The sequence below is a fragment of the Halichoerus grypus genome, chromosome 2 (genome assembly GCF_964656455.1).
Source record: "Halichoerus grypus chromosome 2, mHalGry1.hap1.1, whole genome shotgun sequence".
NCBI lineage: Eukaryota > Metazoa > Chordata > Mammalia > Carnivora > Phocidae > Halichoerus > Halichoerus grypus.
The window spans coordinates 11536864-11562416 of NC_135713.1; the positions used below are offsets into that span (position 1 = coordinate 11536864).

The window sequence follows — 25553 nt, forward strand, 5'->3', positions numbered from 1 at the left end:
ACACCGGAACATAGGTGTGTGGGGGGCAGCAGATAACTGCCTGAGGGTGCGCGTCCACTGTGTGTCTCAACCCCCAGTGCATCGTTACTAATGCGGATGCACATACAAGATGAGTGGAACGTAGATAAGAGTGAGGTAACTGGAATGAAAAAGAAAGCAATCAAGAGAAGTTTGCAGATACTTACGAATAGAATATAGACTTCAGTTTGGAAAAATATCATAAAAATACTTGCTCCAGTATTCTGAACCGCCAAAAGTGTAACTCTCCTTGGGCAGGTCAGTTTCCCCTTCAGTACGTGAAGTTCCCCCCAGTAACACCCCAGCTTCGTCTCCCTCATCATCGTCATAAATTAACACGCTTAGCCTGTGTAGGTCATTGTAATCGCTGTGTGATACAGAGATGCAATCCCTAGAAACGCATCTGAGAGAATAATTTACTGATTAGCTCACTTTTTATGTGATCTTCAAGAGGATTTCTAGTGTATTATGGCCTTTTTTGTCCCCCCCATTCCAAAAAGATGTTACCTTGATTCCAAAAGCAGGGAATTAAAAGCCAGTTTGAAAAGTATAGAGATGATAGTCGTTTACTGAGAAAATTTTGCTCTGGCATATTTGAACCAACCCAATCAGCAACCATAAGCAAGCAACTTCTTCTTTGCTCCATCAAGTAAATTTTTAGATCTGATTTTCTGTACATTGAGACCTTCCTGGTATGGTACAAGAATCTCCTAAATTAAAATGTGATTTCCTGTGTTGAATTCTTGACAAGAGGCTTGAGAAACTGCCGAAGACCAGGTGGACCTGATTAAACCCTGCCCAGTCTGTTCTGAAATAGTCTGATGGAATTATTTTCAGACATGAGAAGCAGCTGCCCCGAAGTGGCCTTAAATTATCTTCCTTTAGCACGTAATCTTTCTCTAGCAATAACTACTGAAGAAACATTGCTTCACGTCCTTATAACTAGAATTATAAATTAGCGGTTTGCCCTGGAAGGGTGCTGAGCTCTGAGTTAGGTTGATCCTGGTTAGAGGATGTATCAAGACATCACTGCATTGTTCATTTGACAGGGATTTTTGAGCATGTACAATGGACAGAAAGATGGGAATATCTTCCTTCAAAATGATCTACAGTCGTTCTGGGACACTCTGTGCAGGAGGATTTGAAACGTGAGCCAGCAGTTTATTGGAAAGTCTCCCAGGATTGAGTGTATGCATCTGTGTGGCAGTCATGCCTCATCAGACGTGACGCGGCTATCAGCGCTGGTCCCACGTGCGCGTCTGTGTGACATTATGTGGAGTGAGGGGTGCCTGTCTCTGCAGATGGGCAGCGTGTGGTGAGGTGCTGCGGCGCCGGCCACCCAGGAGAGATCAGGCCTTTGCTGTCCTAACCGTCCCTTCTTCCTGTGCCTGGCCCAGGGGGGCCTCCCTCCCCACCGTGTGCCTCCTGCAAATTGTTTCTGTGCACAAATAGGAGGATTGCCTCCTGTTTGTGTCAGACTGTGATTTTACAAAGACCATGTTCGTTCCTGTCCTCCCAGCAGCCTGGGGAGGACTCACTGTCACTCCACAATCAGAAAACTGAAGGCCTGGTCCGGTACCCAGCCCAGGACCTGACGGGACGGGGCTAGAACCTGGCCCCATTGCTTTTGAATGACTATTCATCTGGAAAGGGCTCACTTGAAGGTAAAGCAGGCTTTAAACTCTGCAGAGACAGTGTGAACAAACAACAGACCTCTCTGCCCTGTACCGTGGGGACAGAAAAGGAAGAAAGGCCGTAGGAGTGCCTTGAGGGAATGCCAGGGTTTCAAGGAACCGTTTCCCACTCCAGGGGCTGGTGTTCTTCGTTCTGTCCACAGGCTCACTCAGCACTGCAGGATTATAAACATCCCGAGACTTCCTACCATCGTAGAACAGGGAGAGGGCTGAAATGAAATGTGATCCTTCTTAGTCTGCAACTAGCAGGATATGGTCCTTTCTCCTTTTTTTCTTACAATAAAAAAAAAGTGCTTTATTAATCACAGATGTCTCAGATTTAGTGACTGGGACGAGAAGGCGATTCATCTTCGCCCCAGTCTCAGTGTTCTGTGTGCTCACGGGTGCGACTCCTTCCTGCAAGGGGCGGAGGGTTAGCACTCCTGCCTTCCCTCCTTTCTTGAGTTGCTTCCCTTTTTTTAAGAAGAAATCTAGCATGGACTCTGTGTGAACTCTGACTTTAGCAAAGAAGTTGCTAAACCAAAGTCTTGCTTTTCCCCTCCAAACAAGAAGAGATAAACCTGAATTGATTCCCTCTCTTAGGCTTCAGCAGGCCACAGATGGCTTCCTCATGTATACGCGCGAGTGCCTTTTTAAAAGACTGTGATGGGCTGATGGCATCTCCTTATGCTGCTTTTTCTTCTTCATATGGGACAAGTTTTTAAAAACAAATGGGAAGAAAGTGAAGTAATCCATCTGGGTTCCTTCATTCATCCTTCATCTCAAAATGATTTTGAGGATGCCCTGGTCATCAGGAGAGGCTTGTGATTACCAAGATGGTTACCCCGAGTCCCCGTTATCTGGGTGCTCGCAGTTGCATAAATACAGTATAGCAGGAAGTCCTGTACTATGGAGGAGTCCTGGAGAAGGTTGCCTCAACCATCCTACCTTTGTAAATAGCACTTTACAGTTTATAAAGCTCATTAACTCCATTATTTCATGCGATCCTGTGATAGGCCTGTACGATGAGGAAATCCAGGCGCCAGAATGTCGGCCTGGGGTCATGGATGTTGAGTGGAAGAACCGGGCTCAGGCTGAGACCCTTTGACAAAAATCCAGAATTCCTTCTGCCACGCATAATTGACCCTCCCTCTGGACCTTGAATCGGTGGAGTTTCCCCAAGCTGAAAAGAGGAACACACATCCCCAAACCAGACATGATGTGACTGCAGCCATTCTTGGGGGTGGGAAGGCTGGGGATGGGGTGAGAAAGCAGCGGTCCTGAGCGTTGAGTCTTTTTCTCTTCCAAGAAGTTAGGAGTTGAGGGGAAGGCAAGACACAGTAAGTGAAGGTGGAAACAGGAACAGATGCAGTTTCTCTGAGTGACAAATGAGTTTCCATCATACTTCTCAGGTCGATTCGGTCCTGAACCCTCTTTCTGTCCCCTGGCCCCCACCATGCATGATGGGTGCTGTTCACGTGCACAGTACCCTCACCAGTGGCTCCTGGGCCTGCCTCTGCCTTGCAAGAAATCGTCATGTAGGGCAGGTCATTACAAGAATAGCCTCAGTCCACTCTGAATTACCATCTTGTAAGTAAGTGATTTACAAACTGGTGAACTTGGCTAAGATTAGATGTTACTTGGAGCTCCCCTTACAACTAATGTATATACCACCAAGTCAGGATATGACCATTCACTGTGGTCAACTTAAGTTACCAGGCAATATGCTTAGTCGGTGAGCTAGCCCGTCATTGGTAATCGACTTGCTCACGCATGCATTTGTCATTTACTCAGCATATACTTACTTACTAAGCTCCGAGGATGTGCCAGACATCCTGTTGGCAGCTGGACACGTAGTTGTGAACAAACCAGACCCAGTGCCTGCCCACGTGAAGCCTGGAGTCTGAGATCACGGTTGGCTTCCTGTCTTGACAGTTACCCAGCTGGGAAAGTACTGGCATGAAATGGTTATACAGAGCTGGGGCCATAGGGCCCTCCGTCTGGGGGTTACTCTTGTTACTGGCCTGAGCCATGCGCAGTCTAATCCAAGCACAAAGGTGAGGTTTGAGAGGAGGGGGCCTGCCTGCGCAGTGTTTGTACCTGGGCAGGACACTGCCGACTCAGCACATCACAGCCACCAGGAACTCTTCTGGGAAAGGCACCTGTGTGCGGACCAGTAATTTAAGGTCTTCCCAAGGAGACCTTCTAAGCCCTGTGTTTGTTTTGTGACTTATGCTCACCTCGTGCCCAATAGCATTAAAGACCTTAGTTCCACTAGGTACCATTAGGACATGTTTACTTTCAAATTTGCAGCAGAGCAGTTGGTCGAGTGGTTAAAGTCTCTTCTTCACTTAACTAAAAAAATAGGCCCTTTATTTCATTCTATTAATAAGTATATTAAGTTTAAATAATTTTTAACTTTTTAAATTTCTGATTTATGCATTATGTCACAATCCAGTGAAGAGCATAAAATGGTCTATTAGAATCCATAGATTTGGGTAAAAACGTTTATGTATTATAAAAAAAAACACAACAATTTGTTGTTTTTCTTGGAGAGTGTCAAACAGGTGAAGAATTGAGCATTACTATTAAAGACAAAATGGAAAGATAATGTATCAGATCTGCACTAGATAAAGTATCTGCTAATCCTAGAGACAGATGAAGAAAGTTTCCCTCTACCTTTACAGACTTCTGAAATGACATTGTTTTCCCAGGTAAAATTTAAAATTCAACAACATTGTATAGGGGCGCCTGGCTGGCTCAATCAGTAGAGCATGCGACTCTTGATCTCTGGGTCATGAGTTCAAGCCCCACACTGGGTGTTGAGATTACTTAAAACAACACCTAAAACAATGCACTTAAAATTCAGTAAAATTTTCTTCTTAGTTTGTAATAGCTGCTAGATTTTTCTAAGTCCTAAACATTCCAGTAAAGTGAAACAATGTCATTAAGTGGTTTGATAAACAGCAGCTCAGGAAGAGAACTGCTCTCCCTTTCAGAACAGCATTCATCACAGGTGAGCTCTGGCCTTGGGCAGCTCTGCCTCCTTCCTGGGTCTGGGAGGGAACGTCCAGGCCGTGTTTATCATGCCTGACCTGCCAGGTGAGGAGGAACTCTCTTTTGAACCTACTTCCCAAAATGCAAAGAACCAAACCCAATGCAGCTGAGCCCACAGAGAAAATGACATCTCCCGTTGTTCTTCTTGAGCCATTTTTACAACCACCAGCTCCTCTCCAGGCAAGGCTAGAATGCCCTGGGGGAGTGATCCTTGTAAAGCCAGCCGGCTCCCACAAAATGTTATTGATGCCTCCTGAGGGCATGCTGGGTCTGCTGACCGGAGGAGATGTCCTTATGCTTCGGGGGACTGCCCTGCGTTCCCGCCCACCATGCTCTCGTCCACTTCCCAGTGGCCCTACGGCTTTGGTGGACAGAGCCTGTCAGAATTCCAGTGGGCGTCCCCATCTCACTTAGGATTCATGTGATGTGCTCTCCTGTGCCACGGTCCCTCAAATTCTCACTTTTGGGCATGGAACACAGGTGAGGTTCGTTCGTGGGCTCAGGTGGTGCTCCCCATTACTCGTAATGTGTGAGTATTCTGCTTAGGAATGTGAAGACCTGGCATTGATTGGGTTGTATTACAGTAAGTGGGCCTCAGTCTCTTTCCTGCCCCCCTCGGCTCACACAAGGCACGGTGGGCTCCGTCGGTGACAGCTCATCAGAGGTTGGCCAGCCCAGGATGTGTCCGGCCTCCAGCTGTGCACCACCTCCACAGTCCTTTGTCTGGTGCCATTATCCAGCTGGACGAACGTACATCAAAGACAAGATTGTCCTACAGATATGGGCAGTGATTGAGCTGGCTCTTCTTCTTGGGGCTGGGGATTTCTAATGTTTCCGTTTGATAGATAATAGGTGCCTACCGTGTGGCAGGCACCGTGGCAGGCCTGGGGAGTACCGCAGGTAACAAAGCAGATGAGGCCCCTGCCCTCAGGGAGCTGATGTTCTCATGATCTGGTTACATGGGTTATTCAAGCTCAGCTCATTCGAAGGCCAGCTTCAGTGCTGCCTCCTTCACGAAGCCTTCCGTGATCCTTCCACTCGATTCCCCTTCTCAACCTCCAACAGAGTTGGTACTCACTTACATCATGTGTCATAGTCCGGCCTAATAGTTACGTGGTCCTAGAAAACACTGCATGGTGGATCCCATGGGCGAAGGAAGGTTTTATTCCTCCCGTTAAGTGGCAGGTACAGGGCTCGGCTCCAAGTCCCAGCACAGTAAATGACTGAAAAATGTCACCTGCTGTGGCTAGCACAGATGCTTGCTAATAGTTGGAACTTTAAAAAAAAAAACTTCAATTAAATAAATTATTGGGGCGCCTGAGTGGCTCAGTCAGTTAAGCAGCCAGCTCTTGGTTTCAGCTCAGGTCTTGATCTCAAGGTCGTGGGATTGAGCCCCAGGTTGGGCTCTGTGCTCAGCTCAGAGTCAGCTTGAGATTCAGCCTCTCCCGCTCATGTTCTATCTGAAATAAATCTTTAAAAATTAATTAATTAATTATCATTTGGTGTGTAGATTATCCAGACCTTCCTCTTCTTTTTGTCTTTCTTATTGTCCTTCCACAAGAATTCCCGGGCACTGTTTCCCTCTTTGCCCTTTATCCTAAATCAGCACCTGAGAAGGTTTCTGGGAAGTACTTAGAGTGTGCATGTTACCACCTCAGTGGTTCTGTGCTCTCCTGCCTCTCCTCCAGACAGTACCTGAGGAAAAGGGGAGTGATACGGAAGCGTGGTAGTGACTCTCATCTTAAAATAAAGTTAAAACTAAAGATAGAAAGAAATGAATAAGTACATATACACATACATTTATGTATGTATATACACACAGACCAAAAAGTTTTTTACTCTTCAACAAAATACTGTATCTGTATTGATTGGTTTTGAAACCAAAGTCTGGCTCTGAGAAAATCTAGATTTTTAAGAATGAGTGATCCTGCTGTTTATGGAAGATTATACCCTCTACCCGTGCAAGGCTTAGTCCAGGGCAGTGAGACAGGGATCCACTGTCTCGTCCCAGCATCTGGAGCGTGAGTGGGAAACTGCTGTGGACTCTCTTGCGTATAATCACAGGATTGGGAGGGATTAGTGCTCCTGCTTTGTAACTGCAGTGCATGATGGTCTCCAGTGCCACAGAGGTAAATAAAGCAAATACAGGTGTCCGTACGATAGGATCTTCTCCAAGATTAATTTTAATATATTTTTAAGGCTTCAAAAGATTTAAGAAAGTAACAAGCATAGTGAATGATCTTCTTCCTCATTCCATTTCTTAAAGTGTAAAACGTTTTATTCCATTCCACGGGGGTGACACCCTAGAGTCAAGTACTCAGGAAAAGGCCAAGCGCAGTGTCCAGGGTCACTGGTTTTCCGTTTGTAAAGTAATGCCTCATAACTGCATGGATTTGGTGAGCACCACTGTTTCCTAAGCTTTTTTATATCTCTTTTTTCCTCCTGAAAAATCATCACTTCAGGGTTGACTAGATTTTTGAGATCCAGTGAGAAGATTCATTTGGATATATTTTCTGTAAAGCATTTTGGTTATTTGAGGAAGGCTTCCCCTCACATTTCTTTTAAAAATGTGTTGTTGTTTTTGTTAATTGCTGCTGGTATTTCGACGTGAAGTCACTTCAAGGTTGCGCACAGAGATACGGACTCCAGCGTAGCTCAGAGTCTGGCCACAGGCTGGCTCTCCCCCAGACCAGCCAGGCTCTACCCCTTCACAGCCGCGGACTTTGCTCTTGACACAGCTCCCAGATGGGTGCCATTTGTCCCAAAGTCTGACCAGGTCAAATCCGTACAGATTTGGGTGCGTGCACGCACAGGTTGACACGGGGTTGTACTTGTGTTCAGTCAAACTAATACATTCCTTTGTCAGGATTCGTTTTTAATTTCCTTTAAAATCTTCTTTCATAGCTTTTGTTTATCAAGAAAGTGGATGAAAATAATTTTAAAATTCTGTCTTCTGAGCCCTGTGATATTTTAAGTGATGATGACATTTGCAGTCTGTGATGATGACACTGGCCTTCGGCATTGGTAACTTGCGGTTTTTGGAGGGAACAGTACATCTTGAGAAGAGTATCACTGGGAACAGCTCAGGTTTGGGCCCGCTTTGAAAGGTGTGTGCGTGAGAGATGGACCTCGGCCTCGAACAGGTCCGCCCTGCAGGTGGCGCGTGGGCAGGCACAGCTGGGCGCCCCCTGCACGCCACACGCAGCCCGGCTCTGCCGCGACAGCCTGTCGGCGACGTTGGGAGGATTCTCTGTGGGCCGTTCAGTCAAACCTGCTGTGTCTCTCTTGTCCTTCAGACTCGCTGTCCGTCTCCAGTAACGACGCCAGCCCGCCGGCCTCGGTGGCTTCTCTGCAGCCCCACATGATGGGGGCCCAGAGCTCCCCGGGGCCCAAGCGGCCCGGAAACACGCTGCGCAAGTGGCTGACGAGCCCAGTGCGGCGGCTGAGCAGCGGGAAGGCTGATGGGCACGTCAAGAAGCTGGCGCACAAGCACAAGAAGAGCAGGGAGGTCCGCAAGAGCGCCGACGCCGGCTCGCAGAAGGACTCGGACGACAGCGCGGCCACCCCGCAGGACGAGACCGTCGAAGAGGTCAGAGCCCCGCTCGGCTGGAGCCCATTCACCAGGCAGGGCCACCCACCGGGCCCGCCGGTTTCCCCTGCGGTCATAGGAATAGCTTCCTCTCGTGAACACACTACTTTGGTTCTGTTTCCATAGGTCCCTGGGACTGTCTGCTCCTTAAATCCCTTGTCAGCAGACCGTTGGGATCGGTGGGGACAAGCTGTCCCCATAGCAGCTCCACGTTAACATGGTCAGGACCCGTGGTGGCTTCTGAGAAAGAGCTCGGAGGACAGTGGGCCTCTGCACCTCCCCCCCCCCCCGCTCAGCCCCCCAGGTATGGGCACCCCCAGGCCTGTTAGAAGGAACGGGGCGCTGTGCCACCTAGCCCTTCTGTTCACGTGCCACAGACAAGCGGGGGGTGCCGTTCGATGCTGCAGGTCTAAGCAGTCCCTAAACCATGGCGCGGCCCTGTGCAGCCGAGCACCAACTTCAGACATGGAAGGACTGGAGGAGTGTGTGCGTCCCCCCCCATACTCATACTCCTGTCTGTCCTCAGTGGAAAGCACCCAGTGAATTCAGTTTGCTAACCAATGAACGCTTCATTATTTCCATGTCATTAAAGATAAATGTCTATCGGTCAGCCAGGAATTTTTTTAAGTTTCTTTTTGTTTGGGGTTGGGGAGCTTTAAATGATACTGCAAGGAACAGAATCCCTTCATGATCCCCAGGCTGGCTCTGTCAGGCTGGTAGTGTCAGTGAGGGACCCTCAGAGTTTTTAACTGAGACCACCCCCCCAGCCCCGCCCAGCTCCCTCAAAAAGAAAAAAGCAGACAGAATGGATAAGATTTGTATCGTTTAATTTATTTTGCAGACATGGGTTTTCTGCTGCTTTTCTCCTGGGCATATTTTGCCCTGGGTTTTCACTAGAGTATGTGGTTTATTATGTCCTCATCTGTCTGTTTTCTACATCTGTGTCCTCTTAGTGAAATAAAACTGACAATTTTTCTAAAAGTGAAAGCAGAGTAAAATTGAGGTGAGACTAAATTCAGATTCTCCCAGTGCATTTAGAGTTATATTGTTCCTTATGCCATTATAATTTCAGCGAATTTTATTCTAGCAAGGAACCAAAAATTAAAGCAGACCAGAGGAACTGAAACAACCTGAGAATTACTAACGGTTCAGAGTTTTGAACTGATCCAGGGTGGGGGGTTGGGGGTTGAAGATGATAGGTGTTCAAAGCCTAACGGGTAATGTTGGCAGAGACCCCTTCAGAATACACGTGAGGCAGCCCTTCTGTCATCCAAGTCGGCAAGTGAAGTAGCTGGGTTGCAGGAAGGGGATGAGCAGTTACTATCGGGTGGAAAGAGCTTGCTTGATTTGTGTCCTCTCCATTCCTGTCCCAGCTATACTTTCCCAGTTAACCCCTTAGGGTTCCTCTCTGTGATCTGACCTTGACAGTCGGGCCTAGCATATAATGAGCAAACATTGGTTTGATTTCAGAGAGGCCGGAATGAGGGCCTGAGCAGTGGCACGCTCTCGAAGTCCTCATCATCCGGCATGCAGAGCTGCGGAGAGGAAGAAGGGGAGGAGGGGGCCGACGCCGTGCCTCTCCCCCCGCCCATGGCCATCCAGCAACACAGCCTGCTCCAGCCGGATTCACAGGACGACAAGGTGAGCGGCCCACGCCACTGCACCCCAGCCTCGCTGTGGCAGCTGGTGGCTCCAGGGCTGTGAACAGCCACCTGGAAAATGTGCTGCCCGTTTTCACCCCGAAAGTACAAATAACAAAGTCAATTTAGACCAGGCAGTAGACCAACATGTGTAGTTTCTCATACATGTACACTTGTATAAATACATTCAATGCATTTTTAATGATGCTTCAGTAACTGTTACTTTTAAAGTAACTTTATTTTCTGTTTACCGTACCGCCCGGGGTCCCTGAGAGAGGAGTCCGAGAAATCATGCGCAGTCTTGGCGACTGCATCCCTGCGCGAACATTAGGCCATCTTGCTCTCCCTGTGAGGTGTTTTTGCACATGGGCATTGTTTTCAGATGGGATTGTATTCCTTTCCAGTCCCTCTGTCCAGCATGCCTCATGTTAGCGTTTAGGATCAACTGGGATGTGGGGATAGGTGTTAGGGTGTAGGGATCAGTTCAAAACCATAAATCTCCTCTTTGGGTGTATGTGGAGGCTTCAAACCAGGCTTGGGTTTTTGTTTGTTTAGATCTAAAACTATTTTGTGCATCCCAGTTGTAGAGCCCTAAACTATCCCAAAGAAACCTGGTGACTGGCTTGCACGTCCTCTTGCATTCTGGCCCAGGTGTTGGCAAGCCGTGCTATGAAGTCATTACTAGAGGGGTGCCTTGGCTTTTTGTTTTTTGGTTCTTTTTGTTTTGGGGGGGGCAGTAACTAAGCTTTCTGAATAAAACAGATGTTTTCATCATTTTTGCCCATTCTTCCTCTTTTTCCTTCCCTGACTCCCTCCTCAGTGCTAACATGGTCATTTGCTGGATTATCTGTGTTTTATGACCTGGACTCTGCCCCAGCCCAGTGATGGGCAGCTGTGAGGCCGAGGCAAACCACGAGTTAGTCCTAACGTGGGCAGCCACCTCCTGGGAACCCACCTCCCCCTGCGTTGTGGCACTGTGGGGCTCGGCTGGAGGATGTGGCTTGGGTTGGAGTCTGGAGTTTGGAGGCATGTGAAGTGCAGGCGGGCGCTGAGGGAGCTGAGGTGAGGTGAGGTGACAGAGGGCCTCACCCCGCTGCACAGAGCAGACTTGCCAGGAAATGGGAACATGTCATTTCTCAGACAATTCCTAAACTATTTTGTGGCATCCCAAGCTGTACCTTCCTTGAAAGCAGGAAACTGAAATTTCGTAAATCTGGATGGTTAGCCAAAGTGAGATGTGGGGCCTGGTTGACTTACTCCCCTAGTAAGAGTGTTTTCCCCATGTAAGGAGTGGATTGTGCTCTGTACTTCAGTGGCTGAAATCATTTATTGGTTATCGTGTTACCTCATTGGGTATTATCAGTAGCAGTTCTTCATTTACAAAAATCTGTAGTGATATTCCCAGAGAGTATATTATCTTGTGACTAATATTTTGTTTTGTTCTGTTTTCTCTTTTTGTAAACTTTCACTGCAGCATTATGTTGATTTGTGTTCTGTGTCTGTTTTGGCTCAGTTTCCTTACCTCTCCATTTGAATTTTTTTCTTTGTTTTCTTCACCCCCCATACTCCAGATTTCATTAGACCAAACCAGCATTTGTTTTGCAAATCCCATATCTGGATCCACACATGTAAAAGCCTCGTTGTGAATGTATGAATCCGTATCTGTCTCCTGTGAGAAATGCATTGTTAGGACAGCTAGCCGTGTGTCGCATGCATCTCTGCTGTCCTTAATATGAAGCAAGGTTCATATTACACCCCTCTTCTAGTTTCCAGTTAATTGATGGCACAAGTAATCTGCAAACACACTGTGTTTGCTAATTACTGAAACTTGAATTCAGCAGCCCCTCCCTCAAATTCCTTCCCTGTCAAACCCCTGTACACCTGATTCTAGCCGTAAATGGCATCTCATAGCTTGTGAGGCCACAGCTCTTCTGTACTCTGCACTAATCATTGGGGAAATGGATGGCACAGAAAATGGTGAGCTTGTCCCCCCTCTTCCCTGTCTGGTCAGTGCACCCCCGGTTCCTTTCCTTTTCTTTCTTTTAACCCCATAAACACAGGCGAGCCATTTTTAGTATCCTGTTCAGTTTCCTGATTATTTGAGGATCACTCGTTAGACCCTAAGCCTTTCATTCTTGCGTTGATCAGATTCTGTGTTTTTTCCTCCTCAGCCACTCGCCTATAGCTGGCAGTTGCAAAAGTTACAGTTAGCAATCTCCCGCGCCCAGTCACCTCTTTGAAAAACATTATGATGTTACATGACTGAGGATTAAAAACAGACTTTGTCTGCTTACCACATGTATCCCAGACAGGTTTTATTTAGTATTTCATGTCAGAATATTGTAAATTTAAAAGGATGACTTTAAATAAATGCAAACAAAGACAAACTTGTGGTCTTTTTGTCTGGAATTACTTTGAAAAAGAGATTGAGCTTGCAGGAGAATTTACTGTCTGTCCAGTGACTAACATGAGGCATTCCCCTCCCCCTTCTTTTTCTCTTCACTTCTTCCGTAGGCCTCTTCTCGGTTATTAGTCCGCCCCACCAGCTCCGAAACTCCGAGTGCAGCTGAGCTTGTGAGTGCAATTGAAGAACTCGTGAAAAGCAAGATGGTAAGGCTTCCCAGAGAAAGTCTGAGGTTTGGAAGCTGCGGTAACGGCTGCTTGCAGATGGATGTGCCCCTGTTCATGTCATGCTCCGATCTGCAGAATGTGCCTGTGGCAGGTTACACAGGTGGAGTCCCCAAGACCACCCTCACTCCTGACCAGCTGCACGTTTGGGGGTACCCAACATCACCCTCAGGTTCAAGAATTCGCTTGAAGGACTCACAGAACTCAGAAAAGGTGTGATACCCCTAGTTGTGGTTTCTACTGTGAAAGGAAGATTAAAATCAGTCAGGGAAGAGGTGCGTGGGGCAGGGTGCAGCAGGGCTCCAGGGTCAGGCTTCCAGCTGTCCTCTCCCAGGGGAGTCACGCAGAGCACTGACTCCTGACCGCGACATGTGACATCGCTGCGCATCACATGTGTGGAGTCTGGCCAACAGGGGACACTAACCTGAGCCTCGGTGTTCAGAGTTTTATTTGAGCTTAGTCACATACACAAGATTGCCTGCTGGCATGGCTCCCCTTTGTCTCCTGCCCCTCCAGAAATCAGGATACCACGTGGCCCAAAGCCCCCACCAGGAGTCGCACTGTTGGCATGGACTGTCTGTCTTGGCCCAAGGCGCCCAGGTAAATAGACATGCCTACAGGCAGGACATCCAGGGGGTTAGCGGCACCTTCCAGGAACCAGGATTAATCCGTTCTTGCACCTACATTGACCGCAGTGCTAGCACCATTTTAGCAGGTATGGTCAGTTCCGCTCATGTCCGCAGGCGTGCCCTCGGCCGGTGGCACACGCCCATAGCTGATAGTTCCTTTCAGGTCTCCGAGATCTTTCATGCGGATTCACAGTGTATAAGAGGAAGAGCTTGCACTGTTATGTAAGGGCTTTCTTTTCTTAGTGACCTCTGTATTTCCAGTTGGTCAACATGGATTCATTTAATAAAAGCTCCAAAATCAAAATACTAATTTGAAGTTAGATAGGTGTACATTGCTTCTAACTGATTCAAATCAATTAATTTCTGTGTTTCTTCGGTTTTCCTAACTGTGAGATGGGAAAACCATTAATGGTAACAACCTTTACATTTGTATATCTTACAACTCCCATACAGTTACTTAACATCTTTTAAAAGTCACCCCTCCGAAAATAAAAATCCTCCAGCCTCTCCCACCCGTCCCTCTTCCAGAGGTAACCACTATGATCAGTTTGGTATGTTTCCCTCCAGACATTTTCTTTGCAGGTACAAACATATATGGGGAGGGGAGAGTGCTTGTCCATGCTCTGTTTTTCAAAAATGGTTTCATTCCGTTTTTAAGATTCTAAGACTTAATAAATCTTGAGGAGCTTCTCACATCACTACATAAGGTTTACCTCATTCCTTGTAATAGCTGTACAGTATTCCATGGCGTGGATGCAGTGGTAATCTACTGAGGGATTACTCTATACCAAGCACTATTCTGTGCCTATATTAACTTATTAGGAGCCCAATGAAGTAAGTACACATTACTGCCATTTTATTTTACAGATGACAGAACTGAAGCCACAGAGTTTAAAAACTTAACCAGCCAGTAAGGGGCAGAGACCTGATTATACTACATAATTTATTTTAAAAAATAAAATTGTGCTCAGTTTTGCACTATTGTAAACCTCCATGTTGGTTATGTCTGTCTGGTTAGATCTGTAGGGTAAATTTCTAGCACTGGAATTGCCAGATCAAAGAGTATACTTTTTCAAGTTGGAAATTTATCTTCCTTCCAATAAGTATTAACTGGGTAACGTTATATCATCCCCATTTCTTCTACTCCTAGACAGGTTCTGATCAATCATCTGATCTTTTTTTTAATCATCTGATCATTCTACCCATCAGAGACAGCAAGAGAAACTGTTAGCCTGTCTGTCTGTGAGTACCACTGACCCTGGACACACGAGACAGACTGGAATTGACCACATTTGCTATGAAACTGTGGTTGACTCAGCCAAATAGGAGTTGTATCAGGAAAAATTCAGACTGTTTCACTCTGCCATAACTGGAATTTCTTCCCAGGTAGTCATGCTCTGAAAGTGACACGATGGGCTTGGAAGTTAGACAGAAAAGTTGCTAGTACTTGGTAGAAAACCTAAGAACTTGACTCCACTGGTCGAGAGTTTGGGATCACTTCAGTTTGAACTAAGCTAAACCACATCCTGGCTGTCTCTTTGAGACTACTTGATTGATGGTCTAAACAAAGGATACTTAAATTATACCCTGCGAGCTTTCAAGCATCCTTAAACATTTTAAAAACAGTCATTTATACTCCTCAATTATATGATCATTAAAATCATTCTGTCTAATAATTGAAATAGTTTTCCCAAGCAAGGTTATGAGGTGCCTTTGTCAGCCTGCTCATCATCATTCTGCCAGTGTTGGAATTGCATTCAATTCGAAGTGGGTTGAGATTCATTTGTCATTAATTCACATGGACTTGAAACGGAGAGGAGTTCTAGGACATGGTTTCTTTAGCTCTTACTGCTTCATTCCTTCCTTTCAGTTTCAAGGCACTAAACTTTACCAGTTGACACTCAGTTCTTTCTACTCAGGTTTCTCCTTCAGTTAACAGGCATAAAGCTCTTGGCATCGTGGAAAGGGCATAGGTTTCAGAGTCAGATACACTCGTGTTCAAACACTGCTGCTTACACTCGGGCTCTCCGAGCCTGTGTCCTTCAGCTGTAAACTCGGCATAAGGACTATTTGCTAAGCTCCCAGCAAGGTTCCATCCACGTGGGCAATCACTAGTGCTTGCGTATTTGTGCTGTTGGAGGACCGTGTTTATGCTCTTCATGCCGGATTCATCCCATCGTCAGTGTCCATGGAATGTAATCTAGATTCTGCCCTCTTTTTCTGGCTCAAGGGAAACGTTGCTCTGTGTTGATTTCCTGTCACTAATCTTCTGATGTCAGAAGACAACTGCTGTTAGTCAGTGAAAACTCTGAATCATTTTACTCTCTTTTCACCTGTCCTGCGCATGTGACCCCAAGTTCCTCCTGCACGTTTACCATGTGCTATAGGTCCCTGGTCATCTGCATTCGTTTTCTTGTGGGTGACCTCTCAGGCTATAGGGCCTTCATAATAGAATTTGAACACTGAGTTGGTTGTCCTTCAAAAGCTACATACTAACTTACTGGCCTGGGAAGAAGTTGTTCAACTCTTACACAGTATGATATTTGGGGAACTGAACCTCCTAACCCTAAAACCTGCAAAGTCCATCTGAAAAATAAAACCACCCTGGAAACTAGTTCCTGGGGTTCACTCCTCTCCCTTACCGCCACATCCCGGGTCCAAGCAGCGTGGGAAATGTGCGTCTTTCCCAAGCACTGGCAGCCCACAGCCACAGTGACCATTTGCACTTGACTTTGGGGTTTTCTCCTCTTTGTTAATCTAAATATAAAGGGAAACATGAGAAAGAAAAAATGAATAAACATCTACCTCAACATACTAGAAAAACAACAGAAATAATGAGTTGAGAAATAGAAAAAGAGAATAATAAATAAAACCAAAAATTTGTTCTTTGAATAAGTAATAAACATCAGGTAATCTTCTCAAGAAAATAGAAAGGGAAGCACAATTTCACAAAACAAGGAATTGGAAGGGGCAAACTAAAGAAGTTAAAATAATCATAACACTTTTTTTGAGGTCTTTGAAAGTAAATTGGAGAATCTGGATGAAACAGGCAGTTTCCTAAGAAAATACAGTTTACCAAAACTAACCCTAGAAGAGATGGATTATCCAAAGAATAGAGCAAGTTGACAAGAACCTGCCCACAGAACACCGCCAAACCCACAGGACTTCACAAGTAATTCACCCGAATCTGTGAAGTCTCAGGAATTCTGGTTCCACGAGGCTCGTCCGGTCCACGCTTCCCATCCACACCCTTGGCGGTCCAGACAGCCATCCCACCAGCCGACACCAACGAAGTCCACTGCTTGGCCTCCTTGCTCACTGCTCTGTGTGAAGGGACATCTGGAGACATCTTTATTTTCTTTCTTTTTTATCACCCTTGAAATGAACAGAACTGAATCTAATGAGCATCAGCTGTTTCCTCACAAATCTAGACCCAAGACAGTGCAGAGCGTCCTCCCCTCCTCCTCCAGACCCCAGTCTCCCGTAGAAGAGCTCCGTGATCCACGAGCACCAAGCAAGCCATGCGGCTTCCTGCAAAGTGTTTGCTTCCAGTAAAGGCCAATAGCTAATTATTTCAAAATAAGAGTGCTGTTTTCTCATCAAACCCCGTTCCCTGACTATCTTTCACAAATAAGTGCAGCAGTTGGTGTGTTTCCATGCTCCGTGGGCTTGGTGAACAAAACTACACGCACAGACTTTGTCCTCAAAGCTGTGCTTAGTGACGAGGTCAGCATTGGTCTGTGCTCTTAAGGGGAAATAGTTGGACAAGCATTAGAGGTTTTGATTTGATGCGAAATATTAAGTGTTCCTGCAGTTTGTATTGAGCTTTTTGTTTGAAGATAAGTTAATCACGTTTTCCCAGTTCCCGTCTAGATAAATACTTCTTGATCATACCTGTCATCCAGCTGGGTGTTTTGGAAATTTTGAAAGAACTATAACCCATACCCCTTGGAGCTTTGGGAATTCAGGTTAAGAAACACAGTTAATATGTACCAACTAGAAAGTAAGCAGTCGCTAATCATTGTCACATTAGTCTAGGGACAGAAGTCAGTATTTATCTTAGATGTGTTGAGCACCTGCAAAGCTTCATTCAAGGTTCTACAGGGAATACAACACTGAAGACGGTCACTCATGGAAACTAAACTCCAGTGGAGGAGAGGGAGTTTAGGATACGTCATCGAGGCAGCATGACAAGTGCTTCCTACAGAAGAGAGGAAGGACGTTGCAAGTATCCAGAGATAGAGCTCCATTCAGCTGGGCAATGTGCGTGTACTGAGGGAGGAGTCAAGGCTTCACGGATAATCAAGGATAGTCCCCACCCTGTCTAAAATAGAGATCGCCGACATTGCTGCATAGCCCACCAGCAGGGGACACGGGTTATGTGCCTGGGGTGGGCTGGCATGATGGAGGAGGTTCCACACACTTCTGAAATGGTCCTGCTGTCATTTGGCAGGAATGTAACTGCGAAAAAATGGCTACATGTGGAATGCCTGATACACCCAGAAATGGGGGCAGTGCTGTGATGGAAACAAGTTGGGTTATTTCTAATTATCTGATTACAAGGAATAGAATTTATTAATGCGTATAAATTCACTGTCCTTTTTGTTCTAACATACCTCGTTTATCAAGCTACTCTTGCTCAATATTTATGTTAATAGTGGAGGTTTTTGTTACGAATACCGTGTAATATCACAAACATAGATCTTCTGATTTTACCATCAGGACTTCTGTCTTTTCTGACTTAACGAGGTTTTCTAATCCTAATTCCAGCCTCCTGGACTGTAGGCAGGAAATGTGACTGGTGGTCTGGTTTTCTTTCAGGCACTGGAGGATCGCCCCAGCTCGCTCCTTGTTGACCAGGGAGACAGTAGCAGCCCCTCCTTCAACCCTTCAGACAACTCCCTCCTGTCCTCCTCCTCGCCCATTGATGAGATGGAAGAAAGGAAATCCAGCTCTCTAAAGAGACGGCAGTAAGAGACGTTTCCATGTCAGCATTGGTCAGCTTTCCTCCTGTCTCTGTCACCTTCACAAATGTGACAGGGATCCGTCTCTGGATGGGTGCAATGAGTAGCTCCAGGGTCGCTCCTGGAGTAGTTGTATTGTCTTTGAGAATCTCTCAGAGCCTCAGAAGGGTGCAGGAAGCCATAGCTGCAGGGTTGTTGTTTTTTTTGAAGAGTTTGGAAATCGTTTATTTTACTAATTTTTTTTTTTTTTGAGTAAGCTCTACACCTAACGTGAGGCTCAAACTCATGAGCCCGAGATCAAGAGGGCCTGCCCTGTATTGACTGAGCCAGCCAGGCACTCCCCAATAGCTGCAGTTTTGTTATTTGTGTGTTATACTTTATTTATAAATAAGAATGATACAAGAATATCTTCTGTCACTTCTACTGAGAAACTCCTGTGCTTTCTATTATATACGGACTTGTGAAGGAAAGAAGGCAAAATCAGATACAGTCCCGAAAACTTGAATATTTTTTTAACATAACCTTAGTGATAGTGTTTCTCAGTTCCACTAAAGCCACTTACAGTGAAAAAAGAGAATCCTGGGAAATATTACAAAAGGTTTTAACCTTGCCTTTGGAGAGAGGAAATTCTTGTGTGTGGGCAGAGACTCGGTTTTACTGAGCACTCTATCCCGACACTCTGGATCCTAGAATGATGGCGGGCTTATGGAGAGGCCCGGCCAGTGTTGGCTGAATTGGATGGATGAGCAGACCAACAGACCTTTTCAGGCCAGCTGAGGTGGTTTGCTGTTTGGATCAACTAATTGTCTTCTCTTATCAGAGAGGCCTTGCAAACAGTTATGAGCCTTCAGAAACACTTCTGGATGAGTGATCAGACCCGAAGCTTTAAACATCTGAGTTAAAGTTTTTTGTCGTAGGTCCAGTGAAGCTTAAAATGACTTAATCATTTAAAAACAGAACAAAACAAACTTGCTTCTTTTACTGTCATGCCTTTATAACAAAGTTATGTCCAAGCCTCTCTTGATTGTCCATAAGTGTGATCATAGTCCACAGCTCTTGTGGGTTACGTACATGAACCTGTAAGTGATTTGGGACACTCAGGAATTGGAGACCCAATTGTGCAAGTTTGATATATTACAGTACAGTCCCAGTGGGAGTCCGACCTGACAAAAGCAAAGTGCTAAAGAATTCATTCAGAAAATGAAAAGCGTTTGGATTGTAAACACTCGTTTTTCCCTCTCTTTCCAGCTATGTTTTGCAAGAACTCGTGGAGACAGAGCGTGACTATGTGCGGGACCTTGGCTGTGTGGTTGAGGTATATGTTTTCAGAGATTTAATAACTTGTATCAGCCCCAAGAGTTGTGAAGGGAGTATTATGTTTGACAGTTCAACACTGATAAACTTCTCAAAAGCTTTAAAAACATTTTGACACCCGCCCCCAAAAGAAAATCAAGTTTCAGGAAAATGAAATTTAGCCAATTATCTTCATCTGTATTCACTTTTAACTGCTTCTTTTTCACATAGTGTATCTTTGACATAATCACTTTTTTTTACAATTAAGTTTTTAAATTATCATATCCAGCCATTGTATTTATGACATGGGAATCTTGCCTTTGATTATTTACAAACATGGATATCCTCGCAGAAATGAGAACATCGTTGGTTGAAGAAGTCAGTTTGGCCAACTGTGGCTTCAGTTCCATCCTGAATCCACCTGGGTTCAGAGCTGGTCTGTGGCCACAGCAGGCCATTTGCTTATACTTGCCATAGAACAAATACATCACCATCTTCATGGCCCTGAAGTTGCTGCACACAGTGTAGCCATAAGAGAACCGTGGCCTTTCATACTGCATCAGGGCCTCTCCAGGCTTTTCCCTGGCATTAAAGCTCAGGGCATAATCATATTTATAAACTCAACTCCTCAAAAAGCTGTTTTTATACTGTATATATGTATTACAGTATATACTAATACAGTTTTACCACTTATTCTTTCAGCTTCACAAATTTATCTAGGACAATACTTTTGGGGTGTTCATTCCATTAAAAGTAACAGCTTTCACAGTTAGTTAATTGTGTAACAAAAGATTTAGCATGCTTGATGCCTCTGCAATTTAAGTAACTTGAATTACTTAAGAGATAAGTGTATAGGCTGAATCCCACTCAAGATAAGTTGTAAATGACATTTTAGCAACATATTTAATCAACTGTTATTAAAAAATCAGTTTATGGAAAGAATATTGTTAAATTCTTATTTAACAAATTATGTAAATAATCCAAAAAGAAAAGGAAATCTGTTTATGTTCTTATCCTAAGAACAGAGAAAATATATTTCTGGCCAAATATTTAATGTTTACAAGCTGCTAAGATGATTTGTTTTATGAAGCCATTTACATTTAAATGTCTTCAGTTCCTTTGAAGACTTTGGATCTATGAATGCCACCAGCTCAAGGAGAGAAAATCATGGCAGTGTGTGTGGCCATACAGTCCGAGTGCCAGTGCAGGACTCTTTCCTACGGGGCTTTTATCTGTTTTTAAAGAAATATTGGGTTATGAGACAGTGCATGTGTCTGTTTTGTTCTTTATGACTGTTAGTCCGTAAGTTATTACTTGATCCAAATATGTCAGTGAAGCAAACTTATTCTTAAATATTCAATTATAGGGCTACATGGCTCTTATGAAAGAAGATGGTGTTCCTGATGACATGAAAGGAAAGGACAAGATTGTATTTGGCAATATCCATCAGATTTATGACTGGCACAGAGAGTACGTAAGACGCTTGCCATGCATGACAGTGTGCACAGCATCATCACTTGCTAAACTGCATTGTGTCAGGCAAATGGGAAAGGCCGTGCAGTGGTTTGTCTCCTTTTATTACCTGTGTGGCCTCCCAGAGGTAGCTGGTGCAGAGGAAGTACTGATCAGGGCACCTGGGTGGCTCAGTTGGCTAAATGTCTGACTCTTGATTTCAGCTCAGGTCATGATCTCAGGGTCCTGGGATCAAGCCCCACATCAGGCTCCATGCTCAGCGCAGTCTGCTTGAAATTCTCTCTCCCTCTGCCCCTCCCCCTGCTGGTGTACTCTCTCTAAAATAAATAAATCTTTCAGGGAGTTTTGTGGTAGCATGTCATGGCAGGGGGAAGAGTCTCTTCTGCTTGCTGGTGCATCCAGGGAGCACCCGTGGGGGCGGCTGGACACACTAGCACCAAGCCTGACTGCCTGGGTTCAGAGCCCAGTGCTGGCCTTGAGCCATTTGCTTCCCTTCTCTGTGCCTCCGTTCTCCTTCTTCGCAGTGTGGGTCAGAGTCTTACCCACCCCCCTCATGGGGTTTTTCGTGAAGAGAGACTGAGTTAATACATGCAAAGCACTTAGAATACCATCTATGTAGAGTAAGCCTCAGTAAATGTTTCTAATTAGAATTGCAGCCACCTCTTGAATATATACAATTACTATGAGAGAGTTTTGAAGATACTGTTTTTTCTAACAATTTTAATGGGAACAGTAGACATGACTGCACATGAAAATCACACTTGACCGCAGCACCTTGTCACAGCCGTCCCAACCAGGACATGCACGTGGCGGCCGGTGCTACAGCACATCAGCCCCTTCAGGTCGCCTAACTCCAGATTTAAAAAATCTGTAATCATCTGCGGATTGCTTAATGCCAGCCACTGATAATATTGTGGAGTATTCCAGCGGCCCTGTTCTGTTCCTCTGATCTGTACAGGGTGCCTACTTTACTGTCTTTATGTGCATCGCTGTCCCCGTGGCCTGGAGTGTGCTCCCATCCCCTTCAAAGCCCAGGTCAAATGATCACTCTCCATTAGGCCTCATCACTCCAATCAGATGTGCTCTGTCCTCCTTGCAGATAGCATATGTAAATGTGCTTTTGAAACTATAAAGTACTGTGCAGATATGAGGGGTTATCAGGGTGTGTATATAGTAGTGTTTTATTATTTCTAAATTTATCTGTCCTGATAGAATGTAAAACCCTTGAACCCAGGTACAGGGTCATCATTTTCATATCCCCCTTAATGTCTAATTCAGTCAGACTCGTAGATAAATGAAGGACCAACTTCAGACACAGCCTGACTGATAGCTCTATTGATTGTAGACTAATCTGTGAATCTAATTTTAGAAAGGGATATTTGGCGCTCCTCTATAGTCTGCCACCCCTGAGTCTGGTTGTGAAGCCAGGATGGGAAGAGAAAACAGCACAGTGTTCCTGGGTTGACCAGACAGAGAAGTTGCACCTGGAGATGGGGCCCGCCACAGTGTGTGCAGAGCTGTAATAAAACCCCAGGTGCTAGAAAATTCAACATAGCCTTAATGGATATGCTGGTTTGCGGGTTAATAAAATACCAGACACAACTATCAACGTAGCTAGGTCATGACTGAGGGGGCATGCGTCTTGGAGACTGCAGCCCAGAAGAGACACAGAGCGGGTGTCCCACAGCCCTCGTGTTGCTGTGGTTACAACTGATTTCTGTCTCGGTGGGAGCTGATACGCATAACCTGGAGGTTACGTTGGATAGTATTTGGGAAAATGTTGTAAAACTAGCACAGGTAATATATTCAGTATTTCAGTATTTTATATCGATTATTATCCTTTGGGCCTCTTAAAAATTACCATAAAATATATGAAACTCTAGTTTTCAGAAATAAAAATGACCAATCGTGTTGAAACTTTTATTTTTTCTCTGTGTTCAGTCGTGATATGTTATTGCTTGTGTCCTTAAGAAAAATGAGACAAAAATGTTGATTGTCCAAGAGAAGAAAAGGTCGCCAGTCAAGGGATGGTCTCATTCTGCCTTGTCTTTTTCACCTGTGTATCTCTCTTGGTTCCTGTCCTAACAAAATGTTTTCTGTGAACATTGTATTTCTTAAGTATATACTTGACACTTTCCAGTTGCTCGTGTCACAGCAGACTATTTTGACAAAAATCAGAAGGCCAAATTGGAAACGGCTCTAACATTTCTCTTCTCGTTTCAGCTTTTTTTTAGGAGAGTTGGAGAAGTGCCTTGAAGATCCGGAAAAACTAGGATCCCTTTTTGTTAAACATGTCAGTACAATAACATTATTTATATTCTGTTCTGATATTGTCATATTTAGTGACTGGTTTTTCAGATTAAAGGAGAACTCACTGGTTGTTTATAAAAGTGCTTATGCTAAGAATCAAACCAAACCGTGCAGTGTCAGCGAATTGGAATTAAACCACACTCTTGCACATGAATGATCGGCTCTCCCGGTCACCTAGCCCCAGCCAGCTGTGGAGCTCAGCACAGTACAGAGTGGTCAGAAGGGGGACCAGAGGCAAACTTGAAGCAGGAACATTTGGGGATGTCTGCGGGCAGACAGTTCAGTGAGGATGGTGATGTACTTAAACATTCAGTAGGTTTAATGTAGTAGCCAAATACATGTGTGTATCTGAAATAAGTGTGTTAACATTAATGGGTTTTTTAGGAAAAATTCCTGCATTTAAAAAAAAAAACTAGTGATAAGAGTTTTTGCATTTTTGCAAATCTCTTTAATGTCTGCCTTAATAGAACACAGATGGATTTTTATATCGGCTTCTGCATTCATTCTGTTGTGGAATGGTTTCTTGGTTAAAATATATGAAAAAAAAATCCATCCTCATACAGGTAGAGAGTTGGAAAGGAACAAGTATTTTAATACTCTTTTCAGGTAATTATGGGTAGCTTTCTGAGATACCACACCGGAACTCGACCGTGTGATACCATCTCAAAGGTTAGCTGCCACGTGGAATCTGGAAAGCTCTGTAGCGGACTTGTGCCTTACTGTTTCACTGGACGCATTGAGGCCCCTCACACCTGCAGGCGTCCAGCCCTGCACCAGCTTGTGAAATAGCGCTTGGTCAGTTGGAAAATAGTGGTTCACCAGTTTAGACAGATCTTCCAGATGCTGAGACATTTTGTTACACATTATCAAAAAATCGGATTTGTTAATATCGCCAGCCCTCTCTTTAGGCCAGTGTTTAGGTATTGTCAAGTTCACAGTGGCAGATACCCTGTTTTCCAAAATTCTGATCTTTAACTTGAAAGCTCAGAGTTTCATTATCAACAGATACTGCCAGTTTGCCTTGAAACGACAGACTTTTTGTTCATGTTCAAGAAGATGTTTGTCAGATACCCAAGTAAAAATATATTTTGTGTCCATCCTTCTTTCAAGTAAAAATGGCAGCCCACAAAACCCAGCAGTCAGTTTGGCCCACAGCTCAGTGTCACAAGTGCGCCTGCTTGAGACAACTGTTGTATGCCACAGAAGTGTTATGAGGACCTCTGTTTTGTCACAAGAATGTTAAAAAGACGTACACTCCATGGTTGAGTTTTCATAAAATGGATTTTTATGACTGCATCCAGAACATTCTGAGGTGAAACTGGCAGTCTTCTGCAAATGTGCAGGGGTGAATATTTGCCAATATTTGCTGGTTTTGCACATCCCTGAGATGGTAGCACAAAGAAAGGGGCAAATTATATCTTAGCATTAGTCTGAAAATAGTTCTGACCCACTGGATCCCCTGAAAGGCCACAGGGACCCCCAGGGGTGGGTACACCACACTTAGAGGATCACCGGATGAAGGGATGGCTCACTAGGTACCTTTTCCCCTGCCTTCAGCACCTGCAGTCAAAGAGCTTTTTCTTCCCTGCTAAAGCCAGCAAGGCTTCCTAGAGCACTGGGCCAGTTGGAGGGGTGGCAGTAATTCTCTGTTCAATACGAAGAACCCTGTCCTCTTGTTGCCCCTGTACTTGCCGGGTGAAGTGAGGGGTTTGAAATACCTGAGGGGTCAAGGGGGAAAGACTGTCTTCGGAGCCACAAAGCAGAATGCTGACATAGTCATACATCTGGAATGTGCTCCCATGGGCCTAAACCAGTTTTGTTTGAAGATTTCCTTTATGAATGTGCTGAAATGTGTATGTGCTCTTATATTCTAATTGAACTTCTGATTGTTTTAACTCCTCTGTTTGCCTTTTTCATTCCTAGGAGAGAAGGTTGCACATGTATATAGTTTATTGTCAAAATAAACCAAAGTCTGAGCACATTGTCTCAGAATACATTGATACCTTTTTTGAGGTAAGACCCAAGAAAGAAACAAAGTATTTCTGAATCTTTTGTTACAGTTGATGTCCAAAACCTAAAATGTCATGTTTCCCAGGAACTAAGCAGTCCGTCCCTATAAATCAGAGAAATGAGTATGAATTCAGTCTATGATTGTGTATCTGTTAACCTTCAGAAGACTGGGGTCATTGTTAAAATAAGGGGTTTTTTAAGCGGTTTTGAACTTAAGGCTCTTTACAGATTCAGAACAACTCATGATCTAAACTCTCAGCCTAAAAATA

At 44.8% G+C, this 25553-nt stretch overlaps 1 protein-coding gene across 10 annotated transcripts in view; it reads left to right on the forward strand.

The window, feature by feature from the left end:
* TRIO (trio Rho guanine nucleotide exchange factor) overlaps positions 1–25553 on the forward strand; it is a 340046-nt gene that overhangs the window by 290335 nt on the left and 24158 nt on the right. For 9 of the 10 annotated variants that reach the window (XM_078066572.1, XM_078066571.1, XM_078066573.1 and 6 more), the window contains exons 35-42: positions 8045–8337; positions 9808–9978; positions 12492–12587; positions 18056–18204; positions 19447–19513; positions 20858–20961; positions 23188–23257; positions 25198–25287. In XM_078066572.1, coding sequence (XP_077922698.1) covers positions 8045–8337; positions 9808–9978; positions 12492–12587; positions 18056–18204; positions 19447–19513; positions 20858–20961; positions 23188–23257; positions 25198–25287 — 1040 coding nt within the window. Of the gene's footprint in view, positions 1–8044; positions 8338–9807; positions 9979–11451; positions 12333–12491; positions 12588–18055; positions 18205–19446; positions 19514–20857; positions 20962–23187; positions 23258–25197; positions 25288–25553 lie in introns of those variants that run through there. The other variant, XM_078066575.1, reaches the window with a different exon arrangement.